The following is a 20,578-nucleotide window of genomic DNA, read 5'->3' as shown; positions in this document are numbered from 1 at the left end:
ACGTGAAAGATAAGACTCATTTTTGTAGGTAAATTTTTCTCGTCTCCGAAATATCTTACATATATTTTCTGATATCCTGTATATTTTAATAAATGTAATAGATATGGGATCGATGACGATTGGAATCATTTACGCGAACGGGATAATGGAAGAAATGTTAATGGTAAATTTGTATATATATCGTGTCTTGAGAATTCGATATCCGATTTAATTATTCTTGATTTTAATGAGAACAGGGGATGGGCGTCGCGTTTTAACGAGCGGATTTATTCGAGAAAGTTAACAGCAGGGATAATTACCGCGCCATTTTCCAGCTGAATTTTCGATTCGCTTATCCGAAACACGGTATCTTGAAAATCCGAGCTCGTCTCAGCCCCAGTGCCGCGTAATGGGAGAGAGCCGAAAGTAGAGTCTTGCGTTTCACCCGTGACGCTTATGTAACGTTTTGATGAGTGGAATAGCTCGCAAAGTTAACAATGAGAATGTTTGTTGCACAACTTCCCAGGGAACTCTCATACTTTGATTTCCCCGTTCAAACATTGTAGCCTAGGAACGTGAACTTTGCTGGTCTCGCGGTTCAAACCCATTTACCAAGATCCAAATTTAATTTTCAATCTCTGCTGCACGCTTCGATGATTGCGTGATTAACACACCGCGGTAGCGAGTATCGCGCTGCTTTTTCTTTGAAATTTCAACTTCTCGTATTCAAAACATGCAGTGGCTCGCGAACGTATTTGAACAAACACTCACCGAAGACTTTTATGTCTGTATTTTACGTGTTGCGTGAAGGAATTTGAAATTTTATTAGCACCTTGATGACTGTCATAACTATATTACCAAAATTTGAAGCCAATCATTGACTCGTTTCGAACTTTATCAACACGATCGTGACAGTCGAGTTTCGTAACAGAGCTTGTAAAATCTCAAAATGTTCCATATAAACGATAACGCACATAATTTATTCATAAAACGTATCTGCAAGTGTTCGAATACTTTCCGCGTGTCTTTACGAGCGCGAAATAAACTGCAGTTTCGAAATTGGATATCACTCGAGATTTATTATTTCGATTTATCGCAAATTTTATCCTCGATATCCGGCGAATTCCAATTTCCCGATTTATATTTTACAACATAAAACAGAAATATTCCAATTATCTCTATGCTCGCGTAAATTCCACTAAAATACGATTTTCAGTCCTGTCCACCCATTTCCGCCCTCTACTCTTAACACAATCTCCTTGTGAATCGACGCAACGAACCCCATACCGAATTCCAAAGACCATTCCATTCCCTTTCTAAAACATCTTGCTGTAAAGCCACGCTCCGGGCGAGCGATTCGCGCGCGAATCAAGCACAGTCGGGGGTGCATTAGTGCGTAGAGCGCGGGCTTCGTAAGGGACGGCTACTGGGAATGATTCCGGAGGCGTGAAATCGCCATGGCAGCACTCGTATCCGAGCGCAAGCGATGCGTGGTGACGCGCGCGCGGAATCCTCGCCGAGGAACGCGCTGCTGCCCCATCGAATTAGAAAGCGAAGGGTAGACGCGCGTGAAAACGCCGCGCCGGCTCCGATCCTTGCGCGCGCGTCAACGACCGCTAACTTCGATCGTTCATTTCGTTTCCAGCCTCCAGTTTCGGCTGCAGTACGATTTCCCTCTTCGACGACCAATTACACGGCGTCGACGCTGTTCCTGAAGTCTGCCACTTCCGGTGACATTAAAACGAACGCGCCGCTAATGCCACGTTTCGTTGATGAAACATGGTTGCTGTTTCTTGATTTTTTATTTCTAGATTGGGCAATAGGACGAGGAAGATAGATTACACTGTACGTCATAACGAAATTCTGGTTGTCGTTTATTTCTTAAAACAGAGACATGAAAGTGATTCGAAATATAGCCTCACCCTTCATTCGATATTTAGTTACATATCCATTGATAATTTCTTTAAGTACTACTTAATGTCTTGAATAAAAAAAACTGAATATCATGAAATTAGATTGCGTAAGTGGCAAAAAATGTTGTAGTATAATGACAGCAGAAGGCATTACCATTAACGTCACGAAGAAACATACCATTAGGAAGTAATCGTAGGTTGAATTCTCTCGAGAAGCAAAGTAGTCGAAGAAAAGAATGTGTAACAGTGGTATCGTAGGTGGTTCGTACAAAATTGGTTCTTCTTTTTCAAACTTGTAGCATGATATCGCTCGTTTGCTTCTTTTTGCATGGTATCGGTGGTAAAACTCGAAGAAATTTATTTAAGAATTTTTTACGTTAACGCGCTTTCTGATTGAGATATCAGCGGATGAGGTCAGAGATGTTCGCGATTCCGTACCTCGAGGCAGTAACACCTACTTCCTCTTTGTATCTAAGATAGTCTGCACGTTGCCAAACATATGTTGTTTGTGGTGGTAAATTCTCGCAACCCTTCGGGCACGTCTCGATTCCTCCCTCCCATACTTGGAAACCTACCGAAGTCGGGGAATCGGTTGAAATTCGTCGGCAGTAAATTACTCGTGCGATTGGCGGTCGTCATTTGGAAGGATTCGTCGAGACTGAAGACTCGTTCCAGCGGAACGAAAGGAAACGAGACGAAACGAGACGAGACGAAACGGAAGCCGCGACGATCTACTTCGCAGGTGAATCCGTAGGTGACGTCCCAGGGGGTGTGCGCCGGGTACAAAGGGCGAACCGGTAGCAAAAACTGTGAAGCGCTCTGTAGAATTTTCAATAAGGCGGGGTCGGAAGAAGAAGATTAATGCAACGCCGCCGGGGGACCTTAGGAGACGACAGCGACATGACTGTCAAAAGAACATCCCCAGAGGCGAGGTCCATTCGCTCCTGCGAGTCCGCAATCCCCGTTCTGGGCCACCATCTTCCTCTTCTTTCTCTACTTCCACTTCTGTTTCGTCCCGTTCTCGCCAGACCTGCTCTTTGCCCTTTCCCTCGATGGTTTCTCTCCTTTCCGTCTCTTCCTCGGCCTCTCGTTAACCCCTTCTTCGGATGAAGAGTTTTCCCTTCCCCGATCTTATAAGTTTACTTCCCTTGTTCTTTTCGTGACTCTTCCCAAGTGTTGTTTCGCTTACTCTGCTCTTTGTATGAGGGCGAAAAGTTTGCAAGTAGACGAACTATATGTGTGTTTGTATCCATAGATGTTCAATGGGTTTGTTGTATTTTTCCAGGTGAAAAGGAGCAAAGCAAATTAAGCAGACTTGGAAAGCAGAAGTCTCGAGTCGTCTGGCTCCAGAAGTAGACGTCTGGAAAGTTGTCGTATAGCGGACCACGCACGGACAGGATATGACACTGTACCAGAGACAGATTATCCAACATAAAAGACATAGCTCGGTAATACTCTTGTAACTCATCGTCGTTACGATTTCTCTCCTCTTTACATTTCTTTTTTCCCAATTAGCCCCTGCTTATCTTATTAGTTTATATTCACCAAGCTCACAATATTACCCCTTTTCTATGCCTTTCACGATATCTCTTTTTTTTCAACCCTCGTTCTCTATCAAACTTCCGCTTCTCTTTGACGTGTAACAGAGGTCTCTTCCAAACGACAGATCGTCTAATACGAAGAACGTAGCTTAGAAATCATCGAATAATATTCAGCTTTACAACTTTTCCTTCTTCCTCTTCACATTTCCGCTTGCTAACATCTCCCCAATTAGCCGTTGCTTATCTCAGCAGCTTGCACTCTCCAAGCTCTCAATATTTACCCCTTCGTTCTTCTGCCCTAGCACCTTTTCCTCGAGCCCTCATCCTCCGTTAAACATCCACTCTCCTTTCATCGAGCTATCTCCCTCCTCCTCCGTCCTCTCCTCCAAGAATCTTCTTTCTCTCATCCCCTGTTATCAAGAGTCTACTTCCGTCGACCCGTCTTTAGCCTCTTCCGCTTCTGTTTTATCTTCTCTTTGTCCCAGCGTCTGTCCCAGAAGAAGCGTACACGCGTGTGCAGGTGTAACCGCTTCGAGGCAACGGAGCGAGACGATTCGCCGGAGAGGAAAAAAGTCTTGGCGCGGTCCGGCCCGTTGGAGGCTGTGCCGTGTGCCGGCGGGGTGGTTCAAAGCGATCGCGGCAACTGCCATCCCTAACCTACAGGGGCGAACCTCGTCGGCCCCGAGACAAACCGCAATGCCTGCACGCTGTTCGATCAATCACATGCGTCGACGGATGCACGCGGTCACCGCATGCTGGCCCTCGAATCGAACACACCGCTCGTTCGTTTAACCCCTCGCCTCGTTAGGGCTGAAAGTTTCACGATCGAGGGTGACGATGATCACCGTGTCGCGTGGACGATGAATTTAGCAAGTGTGGAACGACAGAATTTACGCTCTCGGTTGAAAGTTTGCAATTATTATTGTATTTTATAAAAATCAAGCATTTAACCCTTTCATGTTTAATGGAACGCTCATTAACGGTTAAAAGTTTGAAACAGCTTTGCATGTTTCTAATTGCAGACATTTTCATTAATTTATATTTCGTCTATGGTCATTTCTTTGGTAGATTCTTCGGTGAAAAGTCTTGCAAAGAAATTTCGTTATACGTAATTAATATGAATTTATGATGTAGAGTGGCAAAGGAAAAGGGATTACTTATGAACGAAGGTGTACGTCTCAGTGAACGTTCTCTATGAAATAATGCGCGTCATTTCGGACTGGTTTAGCATATTTGATTACACATTGCTTGACAATCGTGACGATAAAGTGATTGTATTTACTTGGCCACAACGACGGGCATCTCGTTTTTACGCTCGTAATCAGACTGCGGATATTTATGCATTTACGGGAAATTTAAAGGTGGAAAAATGCACAGAACGAACATGCAAAATATTCAAATTAAGGTAATAAATTTTCATTTTCATTTCCATTCTTTGGTCTTGTTCATAAAAATATGAATCTACATAGATATGCACGATCTATGCGTAATTGAACGATTCTATAAACATTTTATGCTAACCACCAAGCATAATATCAAATTAATAACGAAATTAGAGAATTCATCAAAGGCGTAAATTTTTGGCCAATTAGTTCGCTGTTTTTAAGGAAGCAGTGAAGAAACGATAAATTATTCCCGTGTTTTGCAGCGGTTCGTTCACGGAGCGAAGTAAATTCCTTTATGGAGTTGTTTTTTGAGTCTGACAAAGGGTTAAGTAGACCAACTAATCGATTAACCAGTCGATGGACCGCGGTGATAGTAACTCTGTCGCGAGAAGCGTTCGAGTGAATATTTTAATGCGCACGTAATAAATAGAGCCACGTGGGCCAATCAGGCTTCTCCGAGAAATGTTTTAATAAATTTTTAATCCACTTCCCTGCAAATTTTAAAAAACTTACTTATGGACTATCACGCCCCCGTTAATTATTCCATCGATTCCTCCACGACTATTCAATTATTACACGAGAATGTAAAAATCCCAAAAGCATATAAATCCTTATTTAACGTCAAGAAACGCGATAATCACAATACCACCGTTTCGGTGCATTTATTTTTCAATGAATATTAAAAAAAAAAACCGTTCCAAGCCTAGTTCCCTCTAAAGTCACTCCTTCGACCGTTATCGCTATCGCTAATCAATTAGTCGCTCCGACGGTCTTTGCGCGTGCAAGGAGAAAAAACACGCAAAGGGTGAAGTCTGCCAAGAAAAAAGGAGGAAATAATAAGAAAAGAAAAAAGAAAGCCTGGCTGAGGAGCGGAAGCAGGGGTAGAGTCGATAAAGGGGCTGGCCTCGAAAGTCGAGAGGCAAGACGAAGAGGAAGTTTCTACGACGTTATAAAGATAACTGCGTAAAAACGAACGACCATAATCGAGAAACGAGCGGAGGAGTCGCGTCACATCGAAGACACGCGAGCGTAACCGCGTCAAACCGTATTCGTGTTTGAAATTCCGCGTTAAGCGGCTTCGACTTGGAAACGCGTCCACCCCCGTACGCCAGCGACTTCCGGCTTTCCACTTTGGTGAACGCTTTCGCAACTACACCACGTCACCCGCAGGAATTATGGGACGTGCTCGCCGACCGAACGGAAATATTTTAATATAGCAACGGGGATGCGTTTTAATATACATGGGACTAGCTGTTGGGCGTTTCAGCTATATCGTGAAGCTTCTCCGAGCTCGCTAAAGGGCTGGACAGAAGGGATTTTTATGGGTTCCATCGGAGAAACCAAGCTGAACTTGCTGGATTTATTGCGCCAAACTGGGTTGCAAATGTAGAGAAAGGGAAATTGAATTGCGTCTGTTAGAAAGCTAAAAGTTAAGTGGTTTATTGTCCGAGGAACTACTGTTTCTATTTGCGGCTTTTGTTGGATACCTTGCACGGCAAGTTCAGCACCACCCACGCGGTGTGCTGTTAAGGGAATACTACGTAGCTCGATAAGGGAAAAATTGAGAGGGGTTGAAGGTTGCGTCGTTTAATCTTAAAATTCCTGCTGGAAATTACCTTCGCTGGGTGACCATAAAGAGCAATTTTGCAGCGAGCGGAAACATGAAAGTGCATTATTGTAGCAGCTTCTCCCGTGGTAAAGGGAACAAGGGTAGCCTTCTTCGCGGTATTACTCAAGACATAATACGAAATACAGATTGTATCATTTATCAGGAATATCTCGAATACCTTCGTCGCTTTCGAAGATATAACGAAACGCCTGCGGGCGAAATAAAAAAATATTATCTGATCTACGCTGCTCAAGGTCGTACGAAGGCTAGGTAAACGACATCGTAAACTCGGTACTATTTCAGAAATGTTAAAAAAAGAACCATTATTATGCGAGTCATAAAGAGGCAACTATTTAACCCTTCGTGATATCCTAATATTGAAACGTAAAATAAAGATTCGAACTTTCTAGGAATTATATCCCCCCTTTCTTTTTAATAACCACATATTCAATTTCTACGATATTGTATTCTTCAAGAATTGATGCGATTAAATTATCGATAAGCAGTACGCAGGCGTTGAAAGAGAACCAGGAACGAGAGAGAAAGGAAGGTGCGATGCATCTTCTCGAAGAGTTCGTTAAATCATCGTCAAGCGGATGGGTCTTGGAGCGATTAATTCGTGTCTAATTTTTGATCGCGCGCGCACGCTCATTAAATCCGTTCTCCTTTTCAGCACGTCGCGTGTTTTCCAGTAATCGAACGAAACGGCTGGTAATTTACGCGCGGCGCGTCCTGGCCGGACAAGTTATGTTATTTAATCCAATCGGCGTGTCAATTTGCACGTCAGGCTGGTTCGTCGTGAATTTCAAAGCGACCGCCCGAAGGTAGCTGCGGAGGGACTCGGGGAGATTCAACGAGTGCCGCTGTAAATATGTATTAAAAAATAAAAAAGAGAGATAAAACAGATAAAAAAAGACGGAGAGAAAAGATAAAAAAAAAAAAAAGGAGAGCGAAGGATGGGGCAGAAAAAAATCGCTGAGAGCCCGAAGCGCGAGAACGAATCAGTTTTTCAGCGAAGTATAAATCTCGCCGCGGAAGAAAGGGAAAAAAACGATACTTGAACCCGGGGCGCGTAATTATTTTAATGCGAATTGCGGCCACGGCGTCGCTGAAAATAATTCGCATCGATGATGGAATTATTTACACGCGATTCGCGCTGATGCTTGGTTTTTACGCCGGTTTTATTTCATCGTTTCGTATAATTCGATGGAATTTATAACACGCTCGTTTACCGCGAATCGCGATGATTATTATTATTCCGTGTGACTGGCTGCTTTAGCTGCAGATTTTCTGCCCATTGATTCTTGCCAGTTTATTTTGCAAGTTTATTTTCAGCGACGCGACGAGCGTGAAAGTCTGCGTCGACCGACAGGTTTATTTTGAATGATTTTTACTTTTAACCCTTGCCGGTATTTTTAAATATCGCGCCACCAAGTTGCGCGCCGTGAAAAACGGAAAAAAGGAGAATGATCGATAGCGAAGCAGAGTTCTACCATAGCGACAAGCGCGTTCAAAGTTTCTCTGACGATGACATAGATGGTGCGCGTAGCTCGAATGGATCACCACGTGAATCGTGGATCCTTCCGGAGCGGGAAAACAAAAATTCACGCTTCAGACGTCAATTACGTTACTTTATAATATGACAAAATATATATTATATACCTTCGATTATTAAAATTTGCATTATTAATTCTATTCGGATAACGGCGGCGGACAGTAACACTGTCCTTCCTTCTCTGCAGCATAACGAGCCGCGCATTCCTTCAGCAAAATCTTAAACGGGTGCGGAGTAACATTGTCAGAAGCTTCCAACAACTCCTCTGTCAATTTCTGATACTCTTCTTGCCGCTTAATTTCTTCCAAATACATCTTCTTATCTTCTTCAGCTTCTCTACGTTTCGCATCCTCGGCCCGTTTCCATTGTACTTCCAAATCCTTTCTATAAGACAACATTTTCTCCATCTTTTCTTTTCTTGCATAAGCAGTCAACTTGGCCTCCGATTCTATTTGCTTCTCCAGCATTTCCTTTTCCAATTGACGCGCTTCCATCTCCTTCTTGTCATTCTCACACTTTAGCCTCAGTTGTTCCTCACGACCTCGAAGAACATCCTGTAGAATCTTCATTCTAGCCTCTTTGAATTTCTGTACCGCAAGATTTCGCTTGTAAGCAGTGTCCTGCATTGACTTTTCTATTATTTTATCCACTTCCAAGTTTCTTCTAGCTTCCTCTTTCCGTAAATCTTCCAAATATTCGATGTAAACGAGTAATTCTCTACGAAGAGCGGCACTGGACTCTTTGATGGCGGACTGCTCTTTCGCTAATTCCTCCGCAGCGATGATTCCTCTCAAGCGGTCCATTTCCGCTTCGTGGCGTGCCTGCTCGGCTAACTTCCGCTTGGCTACCAGAATCTGTTCCTGTAGATCCTTCTTCAGCTCCTCTCTCTTCTGACGTTCTTTCTCGAGCTTCTCAAGCTCTTCTTCGCGAAGTTTCTCTATCAGACGTTGCATATGCTCTCTGTCTTCCATATGTATTTGCTTCTTTTGCTCCTCCAGAGCTAACTTTCCTGCTACTTGGTTCGCCAGGATGGTCATATTCACTTGTTCCGTTAGGCAACGTCTTTTCGCTTCCTCGACCTCTCTCTGTTTCTTCGCTTCCACTTCCTTCAACATCAACTGGTGCCAAAGATTGTCTATTTCTTTATCTGCTTGTCTCTTAGCTTCGTTAGCCGCCATTTGGGCCAAATTTCCCTGTTTTGCATCGATCACTGATTTCTTCGAGCGGCTGTTACGAATTTCTGGACATTGGGCTATATACTGTTGCATTCTCTTCGCAGCTACCACTGCTAAACGTTTCTCTTCCTCTTCTTTGCGGATTTCTTCTATCGAACGACGCATGTCGTCCATCCTCGCGTCGTCGCCGTGCTGAGCCTGGTATATCACCTCGTGAATCAGCCCCATCTCTTCTTTCAACAGTAACTCGCGAAGTTTTTCTCGCCGCGCATTCACGCCGTCCTCGAAAGATGCTAATCCTGGAGAATCATCGGTTCTTGACAGTAATTTTATTGGAGAAAAAGGATTCGAGATGAGTTATAACATTTTTATCAGCGATATTAACGTTTCTGTAAAAGTAGGAAAGAAAGATCTAACAAAGCTTAAATTTTGAACAACCGAGAGAATTCTTTTTCTACTTTTTTCAATGATTTATAGTCTTCTAGATCTAAACTTCCTTCCTTCCTCCCCTCCCTCTAAAAATTTCACCTAATTTTAAAAACACCACATTCCGAATCCTTCTCATCATACACCATACAACCACAAGCACACCATCGCTAATCCTGCACGCACCTCTTACTTCAATACGCGTCCTGCTGATCAACAACCTAACGTCCCTCACAAGTACCTTGCTGAACTCGCTGCCACACGCTCTTCTTCTTGATTTTGCTGTTCGTTTGGTTCTCGAACTCCAGAATTTTCGTCAAATGTTCATACTCCCTCTCCTTCTGCAGTCGATGTTCCTCGTACGATTCCGGGATCTTCACTGTTTTGCAACCCGATCTTTCGCGCAATCTGTATCCCCAAGGCGCGTTCAGACTACCAATTGCAACCGTGGGATACTTCCTCGGCTTCAGAGGACCGCATTGCGTCTCCTCCACCTTGAAGAAACTCATCTCGTTCGATTGGAGGTTAGAAACGTTGAAACGATGGACATTTAACGCTGCGATCCTTGGCGGGTCAAAGAGAGCGAACCTCTGTTTACCGTTACTACGACGACCAGTCCTATTGAATTAATATTTGGACCTGTTGAGAGGGCGGGGGTTGATTTGCAACGGTGGTCTGGTTGCGGTTCGGTTAGGCTGGGTACACTTGGATGTTGCTCAATGCTGTGGAACGTGACTGATGCGCACGAACACGCTCCAAGGTGGTGAATAGGTGTTCTAAAGGACCGACTTTGGCGTGGTAATTGGATCATTACTGGGAATTAATGGGCTATCAATGGGGTGGCCCGTTTTTCTCGCGTGCCCGTCAAACGTTCAGTGGTTCGAGCATATCGTTGTATTCGTCTGGTTCTTAGACGTTTCAGCTTCTTTTTCAATTAGTTATAATAATTATTAATTAATTAGTTAGTAATCTGTTTTGGTGAAAAAGCGCAATAAACCTGAAGCAATGGCAAATAAAAATATAAATACATAATTGTAAAATTGCCACTTTGCTATTTGACTTTTTTTTTATCCAGTTCGTATTAATTACTCTCTGCTTGAAAAACGTACAGCAAACATTTTCTCTGCAGGATTCTTGACTTCGCGTCAAAGAAATGTTAAAACTTCACTGAACCATCGAGCACCTTTGACCAGGTTTACACACGGGAAATCAATTACCAGGGGGAAATCGTCGGATCAGAAGCAACAGTAGCCTGACGGCAGAGACAAGAAGCGAGAGGAGCGAGGCCGCAAACTCGACGGCAAAGTGCTAACATTGCACGCCGTCAGAAGTTCAAGACTTCGACGTTGGCTCGTCTTTCAAGTTCATCGAGTTTACGAGACTCCGTGTAGTTCGATTACACGCCCCCAGCCATGACTGTAACGCAATATCTATATCGAAGTAATCAAGCTCACAATATCCCCGATTTAGGCAGGAAATTTCGCCGGTAGACGGGGTGGCTGCACGCGTCGATTCAGGAATTACACGCTCTGGCTCCGGTTTCTCTCGAGTGAAACGCGGCCATACATTTCCTATGCATATTTGTTCGCTGTGAAATTTCATCGAAGGTCTACGAAACGACTGTTGCGCGAGAAAAGGAATTGTCTTGGATGAGAAGGAATCAATAAAAACATGGAATTTTTAGTTTCAATTAACCGTGAATCTTGTTGGAATTGTTGTGCAACTTCGAACGCATATAGAATTAATTTCAAATGCGAGAACAATAAATAAAAATGATTGGTGTCTTGCGGTTGGTCCGTACCTTGAATCGCTGTAAGAAAGATGAAGAATGATTCTTCATTCCATTGAATCTATTGTACTCGATGTAAGACAAGAAAACTGAACATAAGATAAATAAGAACATAAACAAGAAAATAAATAAAGTGTTGCAAATTCTCTATATTACGATCTTACAGCGTCGTAAAAGATTCACGAAGAAAAGAGGAAACTGAATTGCGCCAAATTGAAGCGCGAAAATTTCCTCAGCCGCCTGGTAACTAGATCGAACTATTCGTTATTCAGTTATTATAGATAGTTCACCTGATTGCCGATGGATAGAGTTTCGGTTTCAAAGATTTCTCGAAAGTAACTATGGTATCGTTGGTGCTAATCACTGGGCCGGTAATCGGCGTGTACCATACTAACCTGGCGTAGGGGATACCATGATCAACGAGGTGGTTCCCCCAGGCATGAGGCCACAAGCTGAAGCCTGTAAGTACTCCTAATGTGAGTATTTGTGCGCTAAATTTTTGGTAATGTGGGGTGCTCGCGGGAACGCGTAGACCCCTACTCATAATCCCTCAACGAAAGTCCCGTATAATTTTCATCGATCAAGCAATCGCGTTACTTTCTCTAATGAAACGAGTAAAATATGGTACAATATTTTTTACTCAAGCAGATGATGTAAAATAATACTTGCACGATGCAAGAGAAATGGAAATAATTGGAAAGTGTGAGAAAATATTTATTTCTGATAATATGCTGTTTCTCACGTAGCAAGGAAAATAAAGGATTCTGATGGTCCAGATTAGACAAAATCCTGGTACGATCTCTCGGTAAAACATCTTCTGCGTGAAAACATCCTAATTACCAAGATACTGTGCAGCTGGAGCACCTCAAAAGTCACAGACCTAGTCTGTCGACGAATCCTTGTTCCAATCCTCAGTCTCCACAACGAGAACCAATCGTCTTCGCGGAAAGCTCATCTTCAACACCTTCAAACCTCCACCTTCTAGCATCATCGAATCTCTCGTTCCTCTGAAATCGAGCGTAACACGCGACCTACTTCTGTAAACTAGCTCTGCAACGTGACGATTACGAGGTCTTCTTTAAACCAGCGGCTTCGACCGGTGAAAAGCCGCGTTTCTGGCGTACGTGTCGCGCTCAAGGAACGAAGAGACAGACGTTGTAAGGAGCGGTCGCTCGTCGAAAGAGGCAGATGAGAAGTCTTTGCCGGAGAAACTGACGAGTGGCGCGCAGCACATCGTCCAACTCACCTAGTTTCATCGCGGAATAGTCGGCCAGGAATCCTCTCTTGAGACATTGACATTTCTTATTGCGCAGAGCTTAACGTAACCCCCCAAGTGTTCCTCGGACAACGGAAAGAATCGCTCGAGGGTGAACGAACAAGCCGGCTAGAGTAGACATTCACAAAGGAGATATGTGTCGTTTGATCGTCGGGGATCTTCGACTGGAAATAGGTCGAACAGAGCGCGGCTTGGTCGCGTCATCGACTACTGCAAACGCTGACGATTGCTGACTGACGATCAGGTGACGGGGTCGTGATCAATGTGCATGGAACATAAAACGGTTCTCCTTGGTATCGTAACAATTCTCTGCCTTTAATTAAGACGAATAGGCGCATGGCTGGTGTGTATAATCAAGCACTCTTTTGATTAGTCTTTACAGATTAGTACTTAGATGTACACAGTATCACGACGACACATCGATGTTGTCATAGACGATGCATGTTACATATAGAAATTCGACATATCTTATTAACGACGTAGTACAGTGACACAAAGTATGCTTTAATGGTTGCTTGCGTGGGGTTGTAATTGTTCTATCATGTAGAATATCCGTGTGACGAGAGCCTTAACCGACGTCGTGTGCGCTTCACGCAATTTGCCCCCAGATCTCGATTGATTAAAATGGCAAGCGAAGCTGAAGATCCCTCGAATTTCGTTCTTCGCTGATCACTCGCCCGTACGTTTGATAATGAGCGTGGTTTGTCGATGAAAGCGAGCTTGAACGAAGTCATCTTCTGGTAGCGCGGCTTCTTGTCAATCGAGCAAAGTTTTCGAGCATTCCGATTGTTGTTTCGTTCGAAAAGCATTTGCAGAGATGAATGTTCGAGTATTGAATCGATCAGCGACTGATTGATTGTAAAGATAGCTATTATAGAGTTGGGTTTCTTATCACTATAAGAAATTGTCTACTGACAACGGGCGATCATCCAAATCTCCATCGAACATTTAACGCTTTTCTTTTTTTTTTTTTTTACAAAAATGCGCGTTCTAGATTATAATGGAAAATAAACTATAACTAATAATAAAGGCCAAAAATGGTGGAAGGTGGTTAAAATCGAGAAGTCTCGAGGAAGCATGATACACAGGGAAAAGGGAAGAATCGGTTAAAAGCATGCAGCGATTCAAAGCACGACGAAGCGGGTAAAAAAGAACGGAATATAACTGTTACAAGACAGAGCATGCTGAACGTACAATGAAACGATTCCTATAGATATAGTACAGCCTAACGTGTATATGATCGTGATGGAACGTAGTAGCAAAGGCACGATTCTCTCTTATCATGAACCGACGTATATCTAAGATCGCTACGATCCTCTCGTTTGACCGATGCCAACGATTCTCTGAAATAAATATAAACAGACTTAAAAAAAGAAAAAGAAAAAAATTGGATCAATTACGTCGAGGATCGTAGCAGCGTGTCAACCTATGTGCCTATTTATGGAAACAATCCTCAAGTCTCGATCGATCATCCCCCAAATTCTCGATTTTTATTCATAATTTTTCTTCGTCGTGATCTAAAAAATAAATAATTGCACGATTGCATCGAGGGAATGGCGGATGAATCGACGAAAATTGGGATTCCCGTCGGGCACGTTAATGGACACCTAATCTTACCACGATTCTCGATTATATCTCGGTTGTTATATCCCTATTCCTACGTAAGGTAGGAACCAATTATCAACCCTACTAAGTCCATCGAGGATCGTAGCAGGACAATCGAATGACGATCGTTGAACGAGCGTTATGGCATGGTCACCGGCGATCAAATTTCCCTAACTAATTGCAATATTGACTCATCGTATACGTGTTAGCGGTTAAATTAAATCTCGACGATTACAATCGAAACACGATAAACGACATCTGACGTCTCAATACGACCTAAAGAACGATCTCTGGAATAAATAAAAACGATTATCTTCTCAAAAGGAAAAGATTCCAGCTACCGTTCCGTACTTTCTTCCGTCGCCTAAGTGAAAACGATGATAGATTTGATAATGAATATCGTAGTAATTGTAATAATAACGCTTGTTAACGATCGAAGATCGCGGTTTCTGTGGTAGAACGCTAAGGCGTAGAGCTGGAACCGGTGGTCGCGGATGGTATGACCGTTGGCGCTGGACCGGAAGGGGGCATCGTCGGTGGCGCGTACGGACTTCCGCAGAGTTGGTCCGCGATCCTTCCACCTTCGCGAAGTCCGCTCAAAAAAGCACCGTGTACGGTCGCCGGGTAATTTCGTATGGTGTGCTCGCCTGAAAGCACAAATCGGTTTTCCATCGTGTTAAAGAATCAATGGGAATTGAATGCCACTGCTGTAGCTGTGGGCGAGAGGGATCTTTTTCGACTTTTCTTTCTCTGGGTTTTGAAGATGATGATCGTGGTAGATTTAGGGAACCGATAGCTCGAGGATACGAGAATGGAAATTGTAATTTTCAGGGGTTTGTCGATGGATACGCGATTTTGGAGAAGAGAAAAGTATTGGTGCGAGATTTATCTTGGTTTAAATCGTAGGTTTTGGTGCCACTAGGAAACACGCGCAGAATTAAAGCAATGTTACTAATGATATTTACATAAAAAACAATCAAACTCATAAACTGTATTATTAACAGATGTATGTATGACCAGGCTTTGTATATCGTAAAAACTGTTTGAGTCATGGAATTCTATAAGCTACAACTCGGAATTTCTTTAATATCATTGGAGAGTAACTTATTATACAAGGGGATATAGATGCTCCGAATTCTAAAAAGTATGACAAATAAAAGGCATCTTGCTCATCACGAGATAAACGAATACCCTGTACAAAACTTTCTTGTCGAAAATAACTTCTTAAACCTATCACGAAACCATTAAATCTCCTTTGAAAAGACTATTCAAGGTAAAAGCCATGCAGAGAAAAGTACAACCCAGCCGCCTCAAAAAGATACGATTCACATCGCGGACACGGCGATTGCGCACTCTGTATCAGCCGGCAGACGCCGAAGTCCACTTCATTCGCTTCTCAAAAAGGAAAAAATGGGAAGAGAAGGGCGGGGTAGGGGGTGGGGAGCAACCGGTGAAAATATCGCGGAGGCTAAATATTTACCTGCGAAAAAGACCCTTGGTTGCGGTGGTGGGGCACCAGGGGTGGCAGGGGGTGCGACGGGCGCTGCCAGAAGATCATAATCGCTGCCGGAACTGCCGACCGCGACGAAGCTGTACGAACCTCTCGCCCACGGGTCTGCCCGCCATCTCGTCACCACGCTTTCACGAGGCTGTGGAACCACCTGGTTTCCAAAAATACCCTGAAAGCACACCAGTACGTATTTTAAGCGGTAGATTGAATTTTTTAAGCAAAATGCATCAGGAAATAAATATTCTAGGTACGGTGAAACTTTCATATCCGCGGGGTAAGTTACGAAATTCACCGCGAATGGTAACAGACATTATAGTATTACGATGAATTTCGTATTTTTATGGTGAAATCTAAAATAGCTACCAGTGGAAAAGAACAACGAAAATATAACAAAGATTATACTAGAGATATCATACTATTATTAATCACTGTTCGTCGTTATTTGACACTTAAATAAATTTGGCATCAAAATATTGAGAATTGAAGGAAATTGAGAACTATCCTTGTTAATAGTAAATTTTGTAATTTAATTCACGCAGATACGATGGTTTTAATGTAAAATAATTATTTTAAAAAATTTACCTTCAAGACAGCGATGCAGCGGCCAACGATAACGTCATCGCTGACGTTCTCCATCACGCAGGCAGCCTCGCCAGCGACCAAAGCCAACAATACCGGTGCTTTGTAAAGGTTCCAGAAGAGGAAGAGCTCACCACGTGACGCGGTCGTGCTGCCCACGTGGCCAAATAAATTGGCGGTCGGGTCCCAGAAGATCCGTTCGAAGCACAGCACCACCTGACGTGACGAATTCCCAGGAATTACTTTCTTGTTATGGCGGCACTTGCAGACTTGTCCACCGATTATTCTCGACTAAGGCATCGGTTTGACCCTCGTGGAGTCGTTTAGTCGACCAGTTTTAGGTGGATCAAAGTTTGAACGTATAAGGATGGAACTAGTGATAAAGTAAGTTTCTTTGCGAATTAGCATCTTGATGCAAGCAAGATAAAGTTAGATATTTTTGAACGGACGAGTTGATTTGAAATAACTTGCGAAGCTCCAGTTTTATGTGGTAAATGGTTGGATTTTCAATTACACCGAATATGTGTAATTTATATCTGACAATGTAAAGGGAGCTCGCGAATAGATGTTCGCAAGCTTGCTTGGAGAAAATATTATGTACCCGTTGGTTCTGGTAAATCCTTCGGTTTAAGGGTTGCTCACGTAAACGTTTACCACCGGTGCTTTGTTCCATAGATCATTCTCTTTACGGATTATTCGCCGTCGTTTAAGAGAATTACAAAATTCACGGGGAATATAACTATAGCATCTTTTGTAAAGCTTCCTAAATTCCAGTTTAAGCGACTTTGTACCAAAATCTCTTCGATACACATGTTGCATCCCTCCAGGATCCTTACACTAAACTAAACTCATTTTATCTCTTTAACCATATACATAAAACACTTTCGCTATTCAGTCACGCTGCACTTTTCGGATCTCAATTAGGCAACACACATGCTTGCCGCGTATAATCCAATCTTTGCATCCATTCGTAATCCTATTCTTCAAATCGCTCATCCTAATTTTCATACACAGCTTCGGGCTCATCCCAGAAACATCACCGCGATAGAATCACCGATCCGAAAGCTCCCCTCGGCCAATTTCCCTCTCGAAATAAAATCGCATCGACCTGCAATCGGCGAGCTCCTTGAACCACGAGAAGCTCCACTCTCCCACGGCGTAACATCGATTCGTAAATTACCCTCGGAATTGCGGAGAATTTATTCGAGTGGACGAGCTATCGGTCGAGAGATCCGGACAGCCGTGGCCCGTTTGGCCGCGCGATGAGCCTTTAATTTCGGGAGAGGGCCGGAGTCCCGGATCGAAGCGGTCGTAAACCGACTCTGGGAGGCCGTAAAAGGAACGTGTCCCGGCGTAAGAAGCGACACGAGCCACGTCACCGTTGCTCTCGCGACGAAAGAGACCGCCGGATCACAATATATCTCATTCCGGGCCGGTCGACAAGTTCGATCGTCGTTTTCGCCGGCCGTATAAATCAGACGGAGGAGAGACGCGAGCCAAAGACCGCTTACCTTATTTAAATTGCCGAAGCCGAGCCTCTGAATAGCCTGGGACTTCCAGTCCGGAAGCGGCGGGTTGAAGGCGACCGCGGACGGCGGGGCGGAAGCCTTCAGAACACCAAGAGGCAGCGTGACTAGCACCGCGTCCGCCTTGTACACCGTGTGATTTGTGTGAGGGCTACGAGAGGGTGCGGCCCATACCTCCACCCCGTTCACTCCGTATCGGACCGCCCTGGACGCTGTATTCAACCGGATGTCCAGGCCCTCCGACAGTGCAACAGGTACGCACGAGTAGCCATTGCGAACTGAAAAATTGAGAATATAGATTTGTCAGAAAAGTATGTGTGGTAATTATAAGAGAGAGAGAGAGAGGGGGGGGAGAGACAGACAGGCTGACTGACTGACTGACAGAGAAAAGAGAGAGAGAGAGAAGGAGGGTTGTATATAGTAGTTGGTTACGAGGATGGTTGACAAATGAGAACGTAATTGAGGTTCGATGTGGTTGAGATTTGTGAGCGGGGGAGATTCAGAGGTGGGGTAATGTTCGGAGGACTTGTGATTGGGGTGATAATAGAGGGGCATGATAGAGGGTAACGTGTTTCCTCGTTTCTGGGTTGTTAGTTACTGTGTGCGGGTTGTGTCGTTGTAATATGTACACATGTATGATCGTGTTAGATCGTAATTGGTACCAAACGATACATCAAAATAGGATGAAGTGTCCAAATCTCTGTTATTTAACCAGTGAATAAATTCAAAAAGATCTCTGCTTTTTGGAATATCAAGGTGTCATGTTTTAATGTACGAGCGTGTATATAATATCATCGTATCATATCGTAATATTAAAATATCCGTAAAAGATTTTAATCTCATATCCCGATACTTCGAATTCTTTTTTCTTTGACGCACGAAGGAAGAAACATAAAGAGATCTTTTCTGAATATTGAACAGCTCGAACATGTTCGACTCGTGGTATTCCTCTAAGAAAGATGGTATTTATATATCGTAGACGAGAACGACTTCTAACCAGCTACGAAATCTTCCAATTACTTTGAACGATGCAGCCCACCTGAAACTACGGATTCTGCATAACCTCGGAACCGAATTTCGATACATGAAATCTCGAAGCTCGCAATTATCGGAACGGATTACAAAACGAGCGAGCAGATAGCGTGTACTTTTCGGTCCGTGTTTCGAATTCGCGTGGTTCGCGCAAAGGTGGGCTGCGCGAGCGAGGTTGAAATTCCGCGGGCCGATGTCACCGGATACGATAAAGGCTCCATTACCAGTTAATTGGATATTTCGCATTAGCGCGGCCAAATCAGGACACCTGACGCGGTCCTAAATTCTCGTAAGCACATTCGAACCCCGTAACATCCGCTGCGCATGTACTAATAATGATACACAGGCGTCTCCACTTAGGGAGGTTAATTATGTTGATGGCCAGCAGCGTGCTAGCAAGCGCCTCTCTCTGCTCTATCGGCAGATACCATCCCGGAGAAATTTAAATTTACGCGACACCCGATATACCCCTATAATAGTATCAAACAATTGTTTCTCAATTATTATTGGTCCGCGATAATTCAGCAATCGAATCGCTTCTTCGTTTCCATAATTCCATTTCTACGGAACACTTGTAAAAATTGAGCTGAAACTTGTAAAGCACGAAGCATGAAATACGCGTTGATATATCTTGCAACCCCGAAACTAACGATATTTTGACCCATGCTTATTAAAGCCTTGTTGTTTATTTCGATGAATACTATGAGTTGCTCAGAAGCCATACCGATTGTGTCCATAGATGGAAAAAGCGAAGAGAAACGTGTCAAATATTACCATCTATTTTTGTAGATTTATCTTTATAGAATTTCCTTGGCACTTACGCTTATTTAAGTCGCTTTCTTCCAATAAATTTAGGAAATTAACTATACTTTGTTTCTTTAAGTAGTTCGATGCTAATCACGTATAATGAAATTGAGTAACTTGCTAAAGATACAGTCGATCAAGTTGGCTGATATTTTGCTGAGGATTAAACTCAATTTTTTGAAACATCCTATACGCGTGTATAAAAACTGTACATTTTTTCAAGATAAAGTCGGTGAGAAGAATTTTCCATTATTCCCTTTCTTGTTGTTCCCGTTCGTGTGAATGTGACTGGACCTGATCCCATCGAAAAATTTATCGTCGCGTCGAACGACAGTCGCCTCGTCGTTTCGTTAATTCGACCGATTTAAATTCGACGTCGTCCCATTCACGGTGCCGTTTCTCCATGGTCTCCTGGTTCTACGGGGAAGGTAACAGAGCCAGGACGAATCGAATTGGAAAAGAACGCGTCGCGCGGCCACGCGGTCCATGCCGATATCCGGTTGCGCGCGATTATTTGCGACGACGAAAACGCTCGTACGGTTGGATTCGTTATTACTTTAATTGGAATCCATTTGACTGGCGGCTACACCGGTGCCACGGGTAGACACCCGCTCGTGTCTGGCGTCGATTACAGAAACCCTTTCTAATAAGCGAGGGAATATTCAACAGCCAGCGAAGGGAACGCGGTCCGGTGCTACCAAAATTATGGTAAGTCGATCTCGACTCTCTCTTTCTCTTTCTCCGCGCTGCCATCCTCATCTTGTTTCCTTTCGTTTCCCTTGTTTCGTTCTCTCTGTCTCCCGTTGGAATTGGAAATTAATTCCTTGCAATGAGGCAGCCGGTTCCGAGTCGATGAAAATTATCCGTGGAGAAC

The 20,578-nt window shown here is 43.6% G+C and overlaps 2 protein-coding genes and 1 non-coding gene across 3 annotated transcripts in view; 1 reads left to right on the top strand and 2 right to left on the bottom strand.

Moving 5' to 3' along the window:
* Positions 1-1,829: 1,829 nt before the first annotated feature.
* LOC126866334 (cilia- and flagella-associated protein 53-like) overlaps positions 1,830-20,578 on the bottom strand; it is an 85,913-nt gene continuing 67,164 nt past the window's right edge. Inside the window, exons 2-3 of the mRNA XM_050619794.1 lie at positions 9,825-11,366; positions 1,830-9,456 (exon numbers count right to left, since the gene is read on the bottom strand). Coding sequence (XP_050475751.1) covers positions 8,120-9,456; positions 9,825-10,092 — 1,605 coding nt within the window. The 5' untranslated portion in view covers positions 10,093-11,366 and the 3' untranslated portion in view covers positions 1,830-8,119. The remainder of the gene's footprint in view (positions 9,457-9,824; positions 11,367-20,578) is intronic.
* LOC126867209 (U1 spliceosomal RNA) lies at positions 11,760-11,910 on the top strand. The gene has a single exon (XR_007690173.1). It is a non-coding gene; the product is annotated as a U1 spliceosomal RNA (small nuclear RNA).
* LOC126866331 (lysine-specific histone demethylase 1A) overlaps positions 13,520-20,578 on the bottom strand; it is a 100,328-nt gene continuing 93,269 nt past the window's right edge. Inside the window, exons 11-14 of the mRNA XM_050619791.1 lie at positions 17,854-18,146; positions 16,346-16,558; positions 15,734-15,932; positions 13,520-14,900 (exon numbers count right to left, since the gene is read on the bottom strand). Coding sequence (XP_050475748.1) covers positions 14,716-14,900; positions 15,734-15,932; positions 16,346-16,558; positions 17,854-18,146 — 890 coding nt within the window. The 3' untranslated portion in view covers positions 13,520-14,715. The remainder of the gene's footprint in view (positions 14,901-15,733; positions 15,933-16,345; positions 16,559-17,853; positions 18,147-20,578) is intronic.

Source organism: Bombus huntii, chromosome 6 (genome assembly GCF_024542735.1).
Source record: "Bombus huntii isolate Logan2020A chromosome 6, iyBomHunt1.1, whole genome shotgun sequence".
NCBI lineage: Eukaryota > Metazoa > Arthropoda > Insecta > Hymenoptera > Apidae > Bombus > Bombus huntii.
This window is presented reverse-complemented; position numbering and strand designations above follow the sequence as displayed.